General features: G+C 39.4%; 2 protein-coding genes across 3 annotated transcripts in view; both read left to right on the forward strand.

Annotated features, from left to right (window-relative positions):
- The window catches only part of LOC138032774 (uncharacterized), a 259,215-nt gene that overhangs the window by 169,331 nt on the left and 72,173 nt on the right, over positions 1 to 17,711 (forward strand). The window lies entirely within an intron of this gene.
- LOC138033386 (leukocyte tyrosine kinase receptor-like) overlaps positions 1,731 to 17,711 on the forward strand; it is a 32,314-nt gene continuing 16,333 nt past the window's right edge. Inside the window, exons 1-4 of the mRNA XM_068881127.1 lie at positions 1,731 to 1,949; positions 2,038 to 2,184; positions 2,669 to 2,791; positions 3,953 to 4,075. Of these exons, the coding sequence (XP_068737228.1) occupies positions 1,742 to 1,949; positions 2,038 to 2,184; positions 2,669 to 2,791; positions 3,953 to 4,075 (601 nt within the window). The 5' untranslated portion in view covers positions 1,731 to 1,741. The remainder of the gene's footprint in view (positions 1,950 to 2,037; positions 2,185 to 2,668; positions 2,792 to 3,952; positions 4,076 to 17,711) is intronic.

Here is a 17,711-nt window from a genome sequence, read left to right on the forward strand (position 1 = left end):
GTCCGATCGCCGGTTTTTCGGACTAATATTTTTGGAATTTAAAAATACCCATAAAATGACCGAGGCATACTAGAGTAATTTATTATAAACTTATTATTCCTTCCGTTATTGGTCACACCAGAGCCTTGTGAAATTGTAAATTAGAGAAAGTTAAACATCTTAAGTGCCTGTGTGTTTGTAAGGAAACAGTAAGTATTTGCATCCCAACACACTTCAAACCAGATTCCATTTGCGAAGGTTCTGTAAATGTCCGATCGCCGGTTTTTCGCACTAATATCTTTGGAATTTAAAAATACCCATAAAATGACCGAGGCATAATAGAGTACTTTATTATTAAGTTATTATTCCTTCCGTTATTGGTCACCAGAGCCTTGTGAAATTGTAAATTAGAGAAAGTTAAACATCTTGAGTGCCTGTGTGTTTGTAAGGAAACAGTAAGTATTAGCATCCCAACGCACTTCAAACCAGATTCCATTTCAGTCGCGAGATTACATCCTAAATTTAGAAGCAAGGGTGGCACAGTCGGTTAGTGCGCGGCCTTGGTGCATAAGGTCCCGTGTTCGATCCCCGGATCTCACATCCTTGTTTTGACTTCCTTCCTTTCAGTGTAGCCTAGGTAGCTTTAAATACCCTTAAAACGGAGCACTGATGGAAAGAGGGGGGTAAAATGAGCGCACCGTCGGCTTCCTGGGAGAATACTCTCTAGAGAGTAAAGGAACTTCCGACGTTAAATAACGTGTACCTTTACCTTTACCTTTAAACCTTTCAGATTCTTTGATGGAATCGACATGTACCTTCCGAGTATTCTTATGTCTTTTTATATATACATATGAATACGTTCACGAATTTTGAACTGGATGAAGAAAAATAATTCATAATGATTTACAGATCTGAAGATGTATTTGAAAAATAAATCCTCGTGCGTGTATGATCTAGAATATAAATGTATTGACACAATCAATTGTTGACTGAAATTTGCAATTGGGATAACTAATCAAGAGAATTTTTATCCTGTCTTTATTAGGACTAGTGCTTTGTGTTGTGTATCACAATTCGATGTCTTCTCTGATTGGTCGTGCAGCTATGGGATACGAGTGGCAAAGCGATGATACTGTTTGAGAGATAGTTGTTTGTGCTTACCGTAATTCAGTTTAAACGATATTTACGATCCGTTTTACAAGTAATATTGAAGAAAGATTTTAAACTTTACATGTACCGAATCTAATGCAAATGAGAAAATTCTATTGTTTTCGCTCATTTGAATTAGATTCGGCACATGTAAAGTTCAACGTTTGAAATGGGCCTTATCCTCGGTTAATGAGGGAACAACTCTTCCACTCGTGCTCTCTGGAACTTGAATCATGCACCAAATTGAGTGATGCTCTGTACTGAGAAAAAAATCGATTATTAATTATCAAGAAAAAAAATAACGGTTTAGTTATTAAGAGCCACTTTCAAATACAGCAATAAAAACCTAGCCATGGATAGTTAAAAACGAAACGAAACCGTCAATGCCATGATCGATATGTTAGAACTACTAGTGATTAAAAAAGATCTAGTTCATAGGTATGTGTTATTAATCTCTTTTCAGTTGGCTGGAAAACGGTTTACAGCTGTTACCGCAAAGGAAATGAAAACGCTATCAGTGTTCTTGATTTGTGTAGCCATTTGTCAAATTGTCGACAAAACAAAGTCGCAACAATGTCCTGCATTTGGATCTGAGGAGTCCATCTTGGGATGGATGTTGCAAGGACACATCTATCAAACAATGATGGCCAATATTGGCCTTCATTGCCTTTCGGTCTGCCTCAAGGATGATCGATGCCAAAGCTTCAACTTTGTGATGTCTCTCCATATGTGCGAATTCAGTGATCGCACCAAGGAAGCCAGACCTGAAGATTTTATTCCTGATGCAGGCAGATATTACTTCAGAAAATACATAAACAGAGGTAAGTGGACTTTAACAAGCTAGGTTTGTTGCATGGAAAAGACTGCTCAAACAAGGATAAAGAAATAATACTAGTTTCTCAATTTCAGTCCCACTAGGCTCCATCTCTGACCTAGCAGCCACGTCCTGCAAGGAAATTAAGATGAGTGAAGGAAGATCACCCAACGGCAAATACTGGATGTCTTCAATAAAGCCAGGGATTCCAGTTCTTGCATTTTGCGATATGAAAACTGAAGGTGAGATCTGATAACTTCACACTTCTGTAATTAATCTTCTTCTCCATGTTCTTCTTTATCTCCATTAGCTATATCCTAACGTCAGGATTTATGTAAATCATCATCTTCATCTCCATCTCGAGCCTTGTCTTCATTTTCACCTACATCCACATCTTAAAGCTCATCCAATTACATCTTTATACCCCTTATATTTTATCTGGCTCTATTTCCATTTCTATCCGCAGCTCCACCTGCAGCTGCCTCATCTTTTTAACTTCCTTTTTCTTCTCTTAACCTCATCCGTTTACCCTGTTCTCCTGCAATCCTTCCACTGTCTCGTTCTCCACCACTTTATCTTCTTCCACGTAATTCTGGTTCCCTCGAAGCAAACCTACCTCTGTCTTTTCGGTTGCCTTATCCTGTTGAACTTAAAGCAAAATAATGGGGCGGGTTTGGAGATGGACTACATGCTAATCGCGGTTAAGATTGTTCCTTTATGTTGTAGATGTTAACGAATGCACTGCTTCTTCACCTGTGTGTCATGTAAATGCTACATGCAACAACACTCTTGGTTCCTACAGGTGCACTTGCAAACCCGGATATGCTGGGGACGGAAAAACTTGCAAAGGTAATTTAAAGTCCACCAGAGATAGGTCAAACAAGCATTTTCTAAAGTAAGGAGGTAGTAACTTTGCACGCAAATCTAGAGTAAGGGCTACAGTCAACGATTTTGAATATTGCGTCTTTATAAAATAAACACGTTGAAACCCGGGTCAGAAATGTGTTTTTTAGGACTTGGTCAACTCAATACCTAGCTGGGATTAGATACCATGAGAACTTATTAAAAGTTATCTCACGGGTGACGGATGATAATTCAGACAACAATTTAAGTAATAGATAAAATATTCGCGTCCGACCTTTATGGGCATTTAAAACGGCGAGCCCCAGGCGAGCCGTTTTAAAGCCCATAAAGGAGTTTGGAAATCCTTAACATTGAATTTAGCAAATCATTTACATAAAGCTTTTGTAGTAGAAACATGGCTGCTCGTTTTCGGTCTCCAAAGAGTAAAGAAGAAGAAACCAGTCTAGTGTGGGAGCCTCTTCGAAAGGAACACAATACAACACTAAATGGGGTAGAAAAGTCTTCGAGTAATGGCAGCAGCGATGGCAAAATAAAATGCAATGTCAGTAGTTGTTGGAGTGGCCGATCTCAAATGCGAAAATGCTCAAGATCTGACCTTTTCAGTAGATCACTTGTCGCCAAATACGCTAAACGTTTGGTTGAGCAATTTCGTTTGTGAAGAGGTCAAGCAAAATGGAGAGCTTTAGCGGCCCAATTCGTTTCATTTGTTAGTTTGTGCGATTAACTGTCGTTTACCTTAGACGGGAGGAGAGGATGCATTATACTTTCTTAACAAATCACGCAAAAGGCAAGTAAATTGTTACGTAATAGTTGTGATTGAAATTTCAAACTTGTGATTGATTAATGAACATTATATAATTTTACAGCCTCGTCTTCATTAAAGTTAAGCATACTAATTACACGAGTTAGAGATTTTATAAAAGTTAATCATATTAATAATTCAACTAATTTACAATTTATCAACCCCAGCCTTTTCCCGCTACCTATTTAATCCCTCCCAGTGCTTTCAGACAGTTGAACTTTATCTGGATTTACACACCTATATATCTGACCTGAATAGTGAGTTTTTCTAGGCAGTCACCCTTATGAATTATTAGTGAAGTTTACAAAGTCTCTTAAAGTTGATTTTTTTAAATTCATTTTTAGATTTTGATGAATGCAGCGCTTCCCTTTCCGTTTGTCATGTAAACGCATTATGCAGCAATATCCTTGGCTCTTATCATTGCGCGTGCAAGCTGGGATACGCTGGTGATGGAAAAACATGCAAAGGTAAACTCCAGAAGAAAATACTAGATTACAGTTCACATAACCAGTCACAGAGCAGCCAGGTCGACAAGCAATTTTCACGATACTCCGGCTTAAGTTAAAATGATTGTTACGATTCAAGACCCGACCCGACCCAGAACCTGGTGTTTTGTTTGGGGATGATCTAAGGCTGCTGTTACACTAGTCCTTTCGTACATTCACTAATAAACGTCATTGTTATTAATGAAGTGTAATTTGGTTTCACGTGAAATACCTAGAAGGAACTTCTTAGAAGGAAATATTAGCAAATGTAACCAACTTTCCTCTTCCCGCACAAAAATACGCGGGTATACATTCGGAACCAAATCCAAAATAAACGCCATTTTAATAAGTAACCGGCAATTATATAACGCTATGTACAATTGTGCAGTAACAGTGTGGTATTGCTTCGTGATTGGACGTAAGTGCTTCCATAATCTTCAACTGCGGTGCCCTCGGCATCTCTGCAGGATTTTGCCATACTTGCTTGGGGACTAGAGTGCTATCAGATCCCTCTGCGATTGTTGCATGCGGGTTTTGCGGATGGGGTTGCCTCTGGTTGGCCCGCATGTGCCTGCAGGTTAACTGTTGTCTTTCTGGCCCTTCTTTTGGGGGTTTCTGGAAAAATGTTGGTCAGAGAATGTGTACTGTGATCGGGCCTGTTCCTCGGGCCATTGCTAGAGATATATATGTCATTCTCTTTTCACGAACACCCGTGACTCTGCATCAGCGACAGGGATACTAACTGTGGGCCGGTATTTGACTTCGATGTCGTAATCAGAGCAAGAAAACAGCAAGCTTGGCAGACGAGCAGGAGCTTCGGCGAGTGCATTGTCGGTTTCAAATATGGTGTGTCTTCCTACTATATACGACTGGAACTTCTAAAGACCAAATGCTTATTTGTTTATTTTTCATTTATTTTTCGGCGTGGCGATGATTAATACTGAGCAAGATAATAGTTGAAAAGTGGTCTTTTGAACGATTTTTTAGTTCTCTTTTCACGTATAGATAAGGGATTATCATTCCAATAATAACATCCTATAACTGTTGGGCAGAATTTTCCTTTATTTATTCTAAAGCTACTAGGATTTACGTGTTGCGGGGATGCACTTCTTGTATCATAATTATATTGCTCAGATACCAAGGCCAACGTGAGATTAGATGGCTTTTTATCTACCAAGTGATCATAAATCAGTTGGCAGGTATTTAGCTTAACAATGTCAGGGAGCTCAGTTAGGCCAAGGTTTACATAATGAGGCGTAATATGATCTCGAAGTGGAACATCATTAATAACTCTTACAGCTTGGTTTTGCAGCTTTACCAATTGTGAGCTTCGTAATTATTACTCCACAGAATGCAGCCGTAGTTTAAATAGGGGTAGACAAGTGCGTAGTAGATACTAATCAAAGACTGCTTTGTTAGATCTCGTTTCAGTTTTGCGATGATATTTCACTTTTGCTGATTTTACTACTAATATGGTCAATGTGATCATGCCAAGATAAAGAGCAATCAATAACTAATTCTAAGTATTTAATGTTGTACGACTGCTCAAGGTATTGGTCCGCAATTTTTAGAGGAGGGTGTACGTTAGAATTAACTTTTTTTCTCTGTTTGAAAACTAGTTATTTTGTTTTACTCAAATTCAGAATTCATATGTTAGAACAAAGCCATTCATAAATTGCTGGCAATTCAGAATTAATTAACTGTAGCAATGAATCTGGGTCCTTACCAGTCACAGTCAGCGAAGTATCATCGGCAAATATTCTTATGCAATAGTAGTGAGGTGCATTAATAATATCTTTTTATATAAACTAGAAAAATAACCGGACCTAAGATCAACCCTTGGGGTACTCCTGAGTTTATTTCTAGTAAGTCAGATTCAACGCAATATTAACAAACATAAACGTTAAGTTGTGATAATAGGATATAATGGTTGACCGTATCGAATGCTTTACTTAGGTCTAGAAATATGGAAATAGCATGATTTCCTTGGTCAAGGGCTTTTGTTATCTCATCTATAAGGTCTACCACCAGTCAACTGTGGTCATGCCAGATCTAAAGCCATATTGATTTGGTACCAAAACATCTTCATAGGTGAGATAAAATGATAATTGGTTAAGAATGCATCTTTCAAAAATTTAACTTAGTGCTGAAAGGACTGATATGGGACGATAGTTATTGCATGAATAACGAGAGCCTTGTTCAAAGATTGGTATAACTTTGGCAATTTTCAAGTTTCAGGAAATATGCTATGTTTAAGTGACAAATTTATGATATGTGTCAGTGGTCGAAATATTTCAAGTGCAGCAGAAGATAATAAGAGCGGATGTACGTTATCATAGCTACAAGATTTCTTTGTGTCAATACTTTCTAATAGTAGATAAACCTCGGTTTCATTTACTTGAGCGAAGCGAAATGTTGATTTTTTCCTCTTCATATAGGTTGAGTAGTGGCGATCCGCTTTAGGCAATTTCGATGCTAGTTCAGTCGGAACATTGCAGAAGTACCTGTTAATAGCATTTGATATTGAAGATGGATGCTGGAGATCTTTATCCTTAACTTTCAGATTGTCAATGTTCCAGGATGGCAGCTTTTTATTGGTTATAAGGTTAACGTTATCACACTTTTTTGTTTTTGTTTTTGCGGAGTCCTTAAGTACACTATCGTAGTGTAAGGTTCGTAAGTATCAATTGAGACAATCCTGTTTTGATAAATTTTACATTGCTTATGATTATAAATATTTTGAGTTGGCAACCATTTTTTATAGAGCTCGTTACGAACTTTGATTCATTTCCTCAATCCTTTCGTCACCCAGGGCTTGTCGGAATTATTTTTTTATATTAATCGATTTAAGCGGTGCATGTGCATTGCTAATGCTATTGAAGGTATGAAGGAATCTAGTTAAGCTTTCGTTTACATCATAGCTCTTGTATACTGTTGTCCAATTATCATTCCTCAATGCTTTTTGAAAAGCAATGTTATCGAACCTTTTAAAATCTCTAATTTCAATTTTATTGGGGAAGGGACTTAGCGCAGGGTCATACGAAAGAGTAAAGACTGGCAAATGATCAGCTATCCCTAGGGCAATGCTACCACTAGTACTTGAAGACACAAAGTTATGTAGAGCCAGGCACTGCATCTCTGAGTATCTGGACTCCGTGTCGGTTAACCATCTTGATGCCATGGATACCGAACTCTCCTTACCGCTTTTACCAATCTAGTGCAGCCGGACTCCCAATCCACTTTGTATTGGGCATAGATAGAGCTCTGCCCTGCTGGTTTTCTTCTTACTTAAAGTGGGCATTTTCCTTTGCGAGGGTGGCACTCAGCGATCTTGATGGAAACGGTCTAGATAGGTAAGTAGCCCAAGGATGGATAAGAGTTCCTTAGTGTTAGCTGGTGCAGATATTTTTCTAATTGATTCAAGCTTGTCAACTGCAGGGTGGATGCCTTTCTTTGCTTGTGTATGACCGCAAAATTTGACACTTTGTTATATGGATATCGCGACATCGCGGAGTTGACGCTCACGTTGTCAGCATGTCTAAGAAAATCTTGTCTAAGAACGCCTTCCTCTCTGGAACCGATAAGAAAACCATCGTTAGGAATATTACTATAAATGTCATCCATTTGTTGATGGGAGACATCTTGGGGCACTATTATGCCAAAGAGGAGACATTTAAACCTGTATCGCCCGAAGGGCGTATTGAACGTGCAATTATAACATGCGAGACGCGTGAGCGAGTTCGCTGTGCAAGTACCAAGTTAAAAACTGGGAAAAAAAATCTCATGATATTGGGGAAGGATCTCGTCGATACTGTGGCTGCAGCGATGCTCACACCGAATGTACCAATTTAATTTCTTAGGGTCCAAGCATAGCCTGGCCTTCTTTTTCCCGTTTGATGTTTCTCTGATATTGCGAACAATGGTGTTGACCCAATCGGTAGGCCCAGTTACCTCTGTCATAATGTCTTCTGCGAGAATCTTGTCCAAATCGGCTTTGTGTAAAGTAAGAATATTTATCGGTAATGTACGGGAATAGAGGGCACTTATCTTGGGGTTTTATATCAGCTCTATGAGGTATTAAACACTTGGGAAACTGCCAATCTGGTCTTCGTATTCTTCTAGGCCTATGGATGCGGGCTGTACCAGGCTTGCAAGTCGGGGGGGATGTTTTTTTCCTCGTGTGGTGTTTGGGTACTTGAGAGCTCCTGGTTGTGTATAGTGATGATACCGAATTCTTGTGCAATCTGGCAACCGATCATAGATGGGTGACCCGGGGCCTGAGTTGTCTTTGAAGGTTACTTTGAGAACGATAGCGTGAAAGTTGCTGGTGGAGGCTCCTCTGCAGCCCTTTAGGACAGCAATGCAGGGTTTTATTTCAAGAGAAAAGCCAAGTCAGCAGATCATCCATAGTTAAAACACATGTGTCTCCACCTTCAGCAACCCTCATTTAGATATTGTGTTTATCATAAACTCAGACGGTGGTAATTAATGATCTTTCGGGGAATCAGGGTTGTGTAGTGGTCATCGATCGTGACTCCCACCTCTGTAACGAAATTTAAACTCTGGCCTCGGGACGTATGTAGGCTGAGTTTCGGTCGATCTCAACCTCACTCCTCAGGTCTCTCTCCGGGTACTCCGTTTTCCTCCTCCTCAAAATCAACTCCCAGTCAATTACATCTCGCTGGGTTTGCAGTGCTCACCGAGATCACACATGGATTGTATGGCGGGGGCCAAGGGCGCACCCACATGCAATTGGTCCTATCTCGTTGAGCCTGTCGATCCTGAAAAGCCCTTTTAGGGAGCGGTCAACTAAGCGCACATAAACTTCTACATTTACATTTACGAATGTAAGAATGATATATACATATGAAATGAAATGTTGGTAGAACCCACTGGGAACTCGGAAAAATCCGAGCCCCAGATGGGATTCGAACTCCCGACCATCCGTGATCTAGTCGGATGCTTTAAGCACAGCGCTACTGGAGACTCTATGGGGAGCGATGGTGAAATGTTAGTCTTTGACTCGAAATGCATCACGCAGCTACAGAGTCAAACCACGACTGACAGCATAGCTCATACCTTGTATAGCGCAAGTCATCTTAAAGCATATCTGAGATGCGGCCAACCAACCACCCATGCGAGCGAACGTGAAAATCTTATATACATATGAAATGAAATGTTGCTCGTCATAGAGTCTTCAGTTGCTCATTTCTTAGAGCATCCGACTAGATCACGGAGGGTCGTGGGTTCGAATCCCATCTGGGGCTCGGATTTCTCCGAGTTACCAGTGGGTCCTATCAATATTTCATTTCATATTTACATGTACATTTACATTTACGATTGGGATAACGGCTAACGCTAAGCTAACTGAACTTTCACCGCGAAGTTGTGATGGTGTCGAGGACTACTGTAATTAGGTCGGAGTCGTCATCGCCGGCTTAATCGTGGGTCGTGTTCTCTTCGTTGCCCAACTGTAAGTGGATGATATGGCCTCTTTAGCCTCGGATTTGAACAATTTCGTCCACTTGTTTGAGTCGTGCACTCTCTGGAAATGGCCTGTTTTGCTTCAGTACGTTCATGATTTGGTATACAGGCTGGTCACGTATCATATAATGCAGCCCTTGTGTTTGAATTTAAACCTCGACTTGTCTTGGGGCTGGAAGTAGAATGGTGGGCTTTATTTGGGATCGTCTACTCTTGAACAGTGAGGGGGAGGAGGTTGTGTTGGGAGTTGTATCAGGGTTTCTCTTACTCTGCAGAGACTGTACACTGTCTTTATTTTTTTTTTAATTAAATGAGTTTTCTTGATAAATAGAATCCGTCCTAACGAAGTCTGTTTGCAAGCCTAATACCATTATATCTTCGAGCGTTTATTCCTTCATGTGAATCTTCATAAAAACGAAATATTTCTATGCAACTCCAGAATACAGTCAATCGAACGCGCCCTAAACACGCGCGTTATTTCATCGGCTCAGGGCACATCTTGAGGTAATAATTGAGAGGATTTTTATAGTAACACTTGAAAAGAAACGGATAGGAAGAAAGTCGAGAGCATATGGAACACTGCCTTATATAGCTTATGGAAAATCACTCAACTTAAAACCTTGAAGACTCAAAACGCTTCTCGGTTTATTGTTTTCAAGATAGTAATTTACATCCCTAGGTAAGGAGCCCTTTGTACGTTTTTCTCTTTTTTTTTTTTTTTTTTTTTTTTTTCCGATATATATATTTTATAATTTAATGCAGGGGGATAATTTGTACACCAAAATTATGCAATAATAAATGTAGGTCACCGTCCTCATTTAAGAGTAAAACCCATCGAACCTGTCTATTTCGATTATTATAGATCGAAACAACAAAATTTTCCACGTTCTCGGAATGCGCGCGCTTATTCGAAAAGAGTTATGGGTCATTATTCAAAACTTGTCTCACGTTTTTTGAGAACTGTCCCAGTGTGTATGATCGACTTACACATTTGACCAATTTATAAATATTGACACACCACATGCGCAGGAATCACCTTAAATGCTGGGTTATAGGCGCTGTCATCAATAAGGATGACAGCTTTAGTTAGGAATTCGTCTTGAGGCATGTAGCCTTGTTTCAAGCATCTCAGCTGGTACCGGGAAAGAATGTAATTGCTTTTGGGTCTTGCTATTTTAACACCAATTTAAAACTTTATCTAGCTTTCACCCCTTTTGAGGTACATACGTACTTAATTGACTACTCCTCATAGCGAAATTTCAGGGCCCATGTAATCCAAGCAACAAAATAACAGAACAGAACAGCAAAACTGTCAAGAATCCCAACTGGCCGGAGGCAAAGCATTTAGTTATTTACAAGTGCAGTTCAAAAGTTGAGGCAGGGACTACCAGGATAAAATGTAACGAGACGTACAGGAGAGCGGTTTTGTAACCTGGGATCTATGGATCTCAAGCCGGGCAAGCGTCCTAACTAGTAGGTAGTAGTAAGGGTAAGGAAGTTAAGACCAGGATATTAAAGCAACGTTGGTGGGGATATGTAAAGTTCATATTTCTGGTGAAAACTTGAAAGCAAATGATCAAATGCTGCTCTTCTAAATGACATCATATTTTTGTTGAAGATTTTAACGAATGCAGTTAATCTCCTTCACCCTGTCACGTCTACGCAAAATGCAAAATGTGTGTTCATGTAAAGCTGGATACACTGGGAATGGAAAAACCTGTAGTGGTAAGGGGGTCCAAATAGCTGTCAGGACCACTTTTGGCCACTTTCCAAAGACAAATCCTGTTGCTTGGTGTATATAAAAGGAAAATATAAAGTTACAAGGAAACTACTGTACGTCAGAGCACATTATTCTTTAAGATGATTAACATTTGTAGAAAACGTAGTTTATGCTTGAATGATTAAAGAGAGTTGCGGTACAATAAACAAATCGAAAGTGGACTCTCTCAGCTGCGCCTCGTGAGTCCACAACATTTTGATGACGAATATCGTTGTCGATAAGAGTACAGACAACGCTGAACCACGTTTGATTTTTTTTTTAACCACAATACAGTCGAACCTTCTAATACGGACACCGAAGGGACAGAGCCAAGTGTCCCTATTAGAGAGGTGTCCGTCGTCTAGAGGTCAAGAATATTACGTCACTTTAAAGGCTCCATTGATGGTATTAAGCGTTCTTTTAGTCAAAACTGACCCAAACAGGTCTTTGAGGTGCATTTAAATTGTTTAATGGACAGTACAAATCCTTACCATACAAGCTGTACAATTCCAAAAACATATGGCAAACTATAATACAGTTTCGGAACAGTAACAAGTGCAGCGGACACCAACATACAGTAGGGTAATTAATGAAAGTTCTTTTTTCTTATTGATTCATATTGTGTTAGAGAAGTCTGTAATGTTCTTCTGAACAGCATTCGCCAGTCGTTTTTTTGACGAACAACGACTGAGCTTTTGAAATAATCTTGCATAACTCATCAGCCAAATTTCATTCACCTTATGCAGTAAGAAAAATCAGAAACATGGTTAAGTTCTGAGGAAGCCTCACTGTATGACTTCACTTTTAGCGGCTCTAGCGCTTGAAGATCATCCAGCTCCAAGATCTCTTCATCGTTACGGCCTGCACCTTCATTGTTACCATTGAGTCTGATGACAGACTAGATAGGAACCTTTCCTCCCAGTTTTCACCTAACTCTTGACAGACTGGAAGAAGACTTTCGTTTGTAATAGCTCCGTGTGCTGACACAGCAGTGTCACCACATGACTCGTTAAGTAACATCTCAACCTGAGAAACCTCATCTTCCAGGTCTGCAAATGGGTCCTCGTCATCAGGCGGTTCTACAGCTTCAACTACATTTCTCTCTTTGTCTAGCACTCCAGCATTAGGAAAACAATTATAGTGGATGGCTCTAAGGCTTCCCAGGCCTGTCCTATCCATCTGATAGCATGTAGTACGTTTACAGACTTGCACACATCTCCAGCTGTTTGACAGTCATCAATTAGGCTGATCACGTGAGTCAACATCAGCTTTGGGTACTTTCCATGAAGGATTGAATAATCCCCAAATCTAAAGGCTGGAGCCTCGAGGTGTAATTCGGCGGAAAATACACAATTAATGTTCGGATATTTGCCTTTCATGTCGTATGGGTGACAAGGTGCATTATTGAGTAGCAAGAGGACACTTCGACTTCCACGCAGACACCTCCGATTCAGTTTTGTCAAGACTTGGTTCAGAATATCGAAATCCATCCAAGTCTTTTTTTTTTGATGAAAGTAAGTGCATGGAAGGTTCGAAAGATCTTTGATGCTTTTAAAACAACGGGGATTTGCTGACTTTCCGAATACTATCGGTTTCTCTTTACCCCCTGCGGTATTTACAAAGAACGCACATGTAATCCTCTCCTTGGATTGTTTGCCACCTCTGCACTGCTTTGCTGGTCCAGAAAGGGCCTTTTTTGGTAACGCAAGGTAGAATGTTCCTGTCGTGGGGGCTGTAACCTGCGAATATTACTGGTAACCGCTCTTCCCAAGACTGAACTATTTCCTCGCGTACTTCTCCCGATTCACCGCTGACAGTCATTCCCTTAATGCTGTATCGGATCTTGAATTTCTCTAGCCATCCATTTGAAGCTTTAAACGTTTGCTCCATGCCCATTTGAGCGGCTATGGCTCAGGCTTTCTGCTGCAAAATTGGTCCCGAAAGAGGAAATTCAATGTTCTTACTTCTAGCCTTTCTGAACCACTCCAACATTGCCAAGTCGATGTCTTGAAAACTGCATGTTCTAGCTCTCTTGCTGGCCGCATTTCCACAAGCCGTGAATTTATCGAGCAGGTTTTGTTGATCACAGGGATGGATTGGATCTGCGTTTTACCACATTGAAACTTATCTGCAATTGGTCACAGTGCTGTCGCTGGATTTCTGTTTTTCAATATATATTTCTTCTACCTTTCCTTGCGGCAAAGTCATCAATTTTACAGTAGTGCAAGGCCTCAATTGAATTTTAAACTGTTTCACTCAAAATGCTACTGAAGGACAACATCCAACGATTATCAATTCTTTACGTTTCGTCATTGCATATCATTCGCGACACTGAAGTGAGGAAAGTCATTCTGTAATCATGTTTCGTTGAAGGGCTAATTTCGATTCACGCTTTTAAATTTTGGGAACCAGTCAGAAACCATCGGTACCACAATTACAATTAGCGGAACGGAGACAACGGAAGGGTAGTTTTTGCATTTCAAGTATTAAACACCTCAGTGGCTTTCCTTCAGTTTTTCGGTCTGAAAACCATTCAACGAGATATGGCTGGCACTCCGGTCATTAAGCGTTCTATCATGGTTAATTAAGAGGGTTTCATGTCTGCAAGGGGTGGTGGACTCCTCACAACGGAGAAAGTCTACAACTTCAACCAGAACCTGAGAACCCGAAAGACACAAATGCAGTCAGCGTATTCAAGGATAGCCGAGTTGTAGGGCACAAGCCTTTGATGTTGATCAATACGAAAGAGGGCTTGGTACTTATAAGACATTTTCTTGTAAAGCCAGGGACCAATGGAGTTGTCAACGTATGTGGGAAGGCAGTTAATCGGGGCGGAGGATTAGCCATGGAGATCCCATGTGAATATATTTTTCCCGGACCGCACAAACTCGAAAAGCATTTGGAGAAGTGCTTGGACCTTACAGAAAACTCAGCTGTCCGTAAAGACAGTCTTTCAAGTGAAGATTTCCAGAGGAAAAGAGATAGAAAAAGGAAAGCAACAACTGGAGAATCTTCAAAGAATAAGAAATCTTGATGATAAATGGCAATGACATACTGTTATCGTATGAACAATGAGACAATTGATTACACTTTAATGTGTCCTTGGACAAACAGGAAATCGTGTTAAATAAGAACTGTCATCATTGGAGTGTCCGCAATACAGAGGTTAAGTCTGTATGAATTTTCTCTTTGGGGCCAAGATTTAGTGTCCGTTGTCCGTATTATAGAGGATCCGTATTATGGAGGTTATTTTTACAAAGAGTGTATTTGGTTTCAAGGATTATACGAGCGGTGCGTGTATCTATTTTAAGTACGAGTTGTAAATAAAAGGAAGAATTACTTCGGCTCTACTGGGAAAAGAAAATATTGCGGAAATATTGTCACCTATAACCAGAAAATAATGAAAGAAACAGCATCTCCCTTTGTACCTATTTGATGATGTTGTATCTCTCTGACAGACCTCAACGAATGCAACTCATCGCCTACGCCCTGTCATTCCAAAGCCAAATGCAAAAATAATCAAGGATCTTATTTGTGCTCATGTGACGCTGGATACACAGGCGATGGAAAAACATGTACTGGTAAGATTGTCCTTGTTGATATGATACCTTAGTTCAGTCTCCATCTCCATCTTTATCCCCAAGTCAGAGTTCACCTATATTTTCATTAGTGAAATAATACTTCTTATCTAAAACAATTATTTTGCATCTCTATTCCTTCTACTCATATTTCAAACCTACTTGGTTAGTTCCAGGAACTATTTCGGTGTCTCAAACTCTGCACAATGAACCTACAATTGTAACATTTCGTTACTTAAGCATTAGATTAGAGTCAAGGCAATTAAAGAGAATTGCACTACAATAAACAAATCGAAAGTGGACTCTTTTAGATGCGTCTTGTGAGTCCACAACATTTTGATGACGAATATCGTTGTGGATAAGAGTACAGACAACGCTGAACCACGTTTGATTTATTTTTTTACCACAATATTTGGTTTCAAGGATTATACAAGCAGCGCGGGTATCTATTTTAAGTACGAGTTGCAGATAAAAGAAACAATTACTTCGGCTCTACTGGAAAAAAAAAATATTGTCACTTATATGCAGAAAATAATGAAAGAAAAAGGATCTCCCCTTGTACCTATTTGATGATGTTGTATCTCTCTGACAGACCTCAACGAATGCAACTCATCTCCTACGCCCTGTCATGCCAAAGCCAAATGCAAAAATAATCAAGGATCTTATTTGTGCTCATGTGACGCTGGATACACAGGCGATGGAAAAGCATGTACTGGTAAGATTATCCTTGATGATATGATACCTTAGTTCAGTCTCCATCTCCAAAATTATCTCCACCTCAGAGTTCACCTATATTTTCATTAGTGAAATAATACTTCTTATCTAAAACAATTATTTTGCATTTCTATTCCTTCTACTCATATTTCAAACCTACTTGGTTAGTTCCAGGAACTATTTCGGTGTCTGAAACTCTGCACAATGAACCTAAAATTGTAACATTTCGTTACTTAAGCATTAAATTAAAGTCAAGGCAATTAAAGAGAATTGCACCACTATAAACAAATCGAAAGTGGACTCTCTTAGCTGCGTCTTGTGAGTCCACAACATTTTGATGACGAATATCGTTGTGGATAAGAGTACAGACAACGCTGAACCACGTTGGTTTGTTTTTTTACCACAATATTTGGTTTCAAGGATTATACGAGCAGCTCGTGTATCTATTTTAAGTACGAGTTGCATATAAAAGAAAGAATTACTTTGGCTCCACTGGAAAAAGAAAATATTGTCACTTATATGCAAAAAATAATGAAAGAAAAAGCATCTCCCTTTGTACTTATTTGATGATGTTGTATCTCTCTGACAGACCTCAACGAATGCAACTCATCTCCTACGCCCTGTCATGCCAAAGCCAAATGCAAAAATAATCAAGGATCTTATTTGTGCTCATGTGACGCCGGATACACAGGCGATGGAAAAACATGTACTGGTAAGATTATCCTCGTTGATATAATACCTTAGTTTAGTCTCCATCTGCATGTTTATCCCCAAGTCAGAGTTCACCTATATTTTCATTAGTGAAATACTACTTCTTATCTAAAACAATTATTTTGCATCTTTATTCCTTCTGCTCATATTTCAAACCTACTTGGTTAGTTCCAGGAACTATTTCGGTGTCTCAAACTCTGCACAATGAACGTACAATTGTAAAATTTCGTTACTTAAGAATTAGATTAGAGTCAAGGCAATTAAAGAGAATTGCACTACAATAAACAAATCGAAAGTGACCTCTCTCAGCTGCGTCTTGTGAGTCCACAACATTTTGATGACGAATATCCTTGTGGATAAGAGTAGAGACAACGCTGAACCACGTTTGATTTGTTTTTTTACCACAATATTTGGTTTCAAGGATTATACAAGCAGCGCGGGTATCTATTTTAAGAACGAGTTGTAGATGAAAGAAACAATTACTTCGGCTCTACTGGAAAAAGAAAATATTGTCACTTATATGCAGAAAATAATGAAAGAAACAGCATCTCCCTTTGTACCTATTTGATGATGTTGTATCTGTCTGACAGAACTCAACGAATGCAACTCAACTCCTACGCCCTGTCATGCCAAAGCCAAATGCAAAAATAATAAAGGATCTTATTTGTGCTCATGTGACGCTGGATACACAGGCGATGGAAAAACATGTACTGGTAAGATTATCCTTGATGATATGATAGCTTAGTTCAGTCTCCATCTCCATCATTATCTCCACGTCAGAGTTCACCTATATTTTCATTAGTGAAATAATACTTCTTATCTAAAACAATTATTTTGCATTTCTATTCCTTCTACTCATATTTCAAACCTACTTGGTTAGTTCCAGGAACTATTTCGGTGTCCCAAACTCTGCACAATGAACCTACAATTGTAAAATTTCGTTATTTAAGCATTAGATTAGAGTCAAGGCAATTAAAGAGAATTGCACTACTATAAAAAAATCGAAAGTGGACTCTCTCAGCTGCGTCTTGTGCGTCCACAACATTTTGATGACGAATATCGTTGTGGATAAGAGTACAGACAACGGTGAACCACGTTTGATTTGTTTTTTTATATGCAGAAAATAATGAAGGAAAAAGTATCTCCCTTTGTACCTATTTGATGATGTTGTATCTCTCTGACAGACCTCAACGAATGCAACTCATCTCCTACGCCCTGTCATGCCAAAGCCAAATGCAAAAATAATCAAGGATCTTATTTGTGCTCATGTGACGCTGGATACACAGGCGATGGAAAAACATGTACTGGTAAGATTGTCCTTGTTGATATGATACCTTAGTTCAGTCTCCATCTCCATCTTTATCCCCACGTC

Source organism: Montipora capricornis, chromosome 14 (genome assembly GCF_036669925.1).
Source record: "Montipora capricornis isolate CH-2021 chromosome 14, ASM3666992v2, whole genome shotgun sequence".
Classification (NCBI taxonomy): Eukaryota; Metazoa; Cnidaria; class Anthozoa; order Scleractinia; family Acroporidae; genus Montipora; species Montipora capricornis.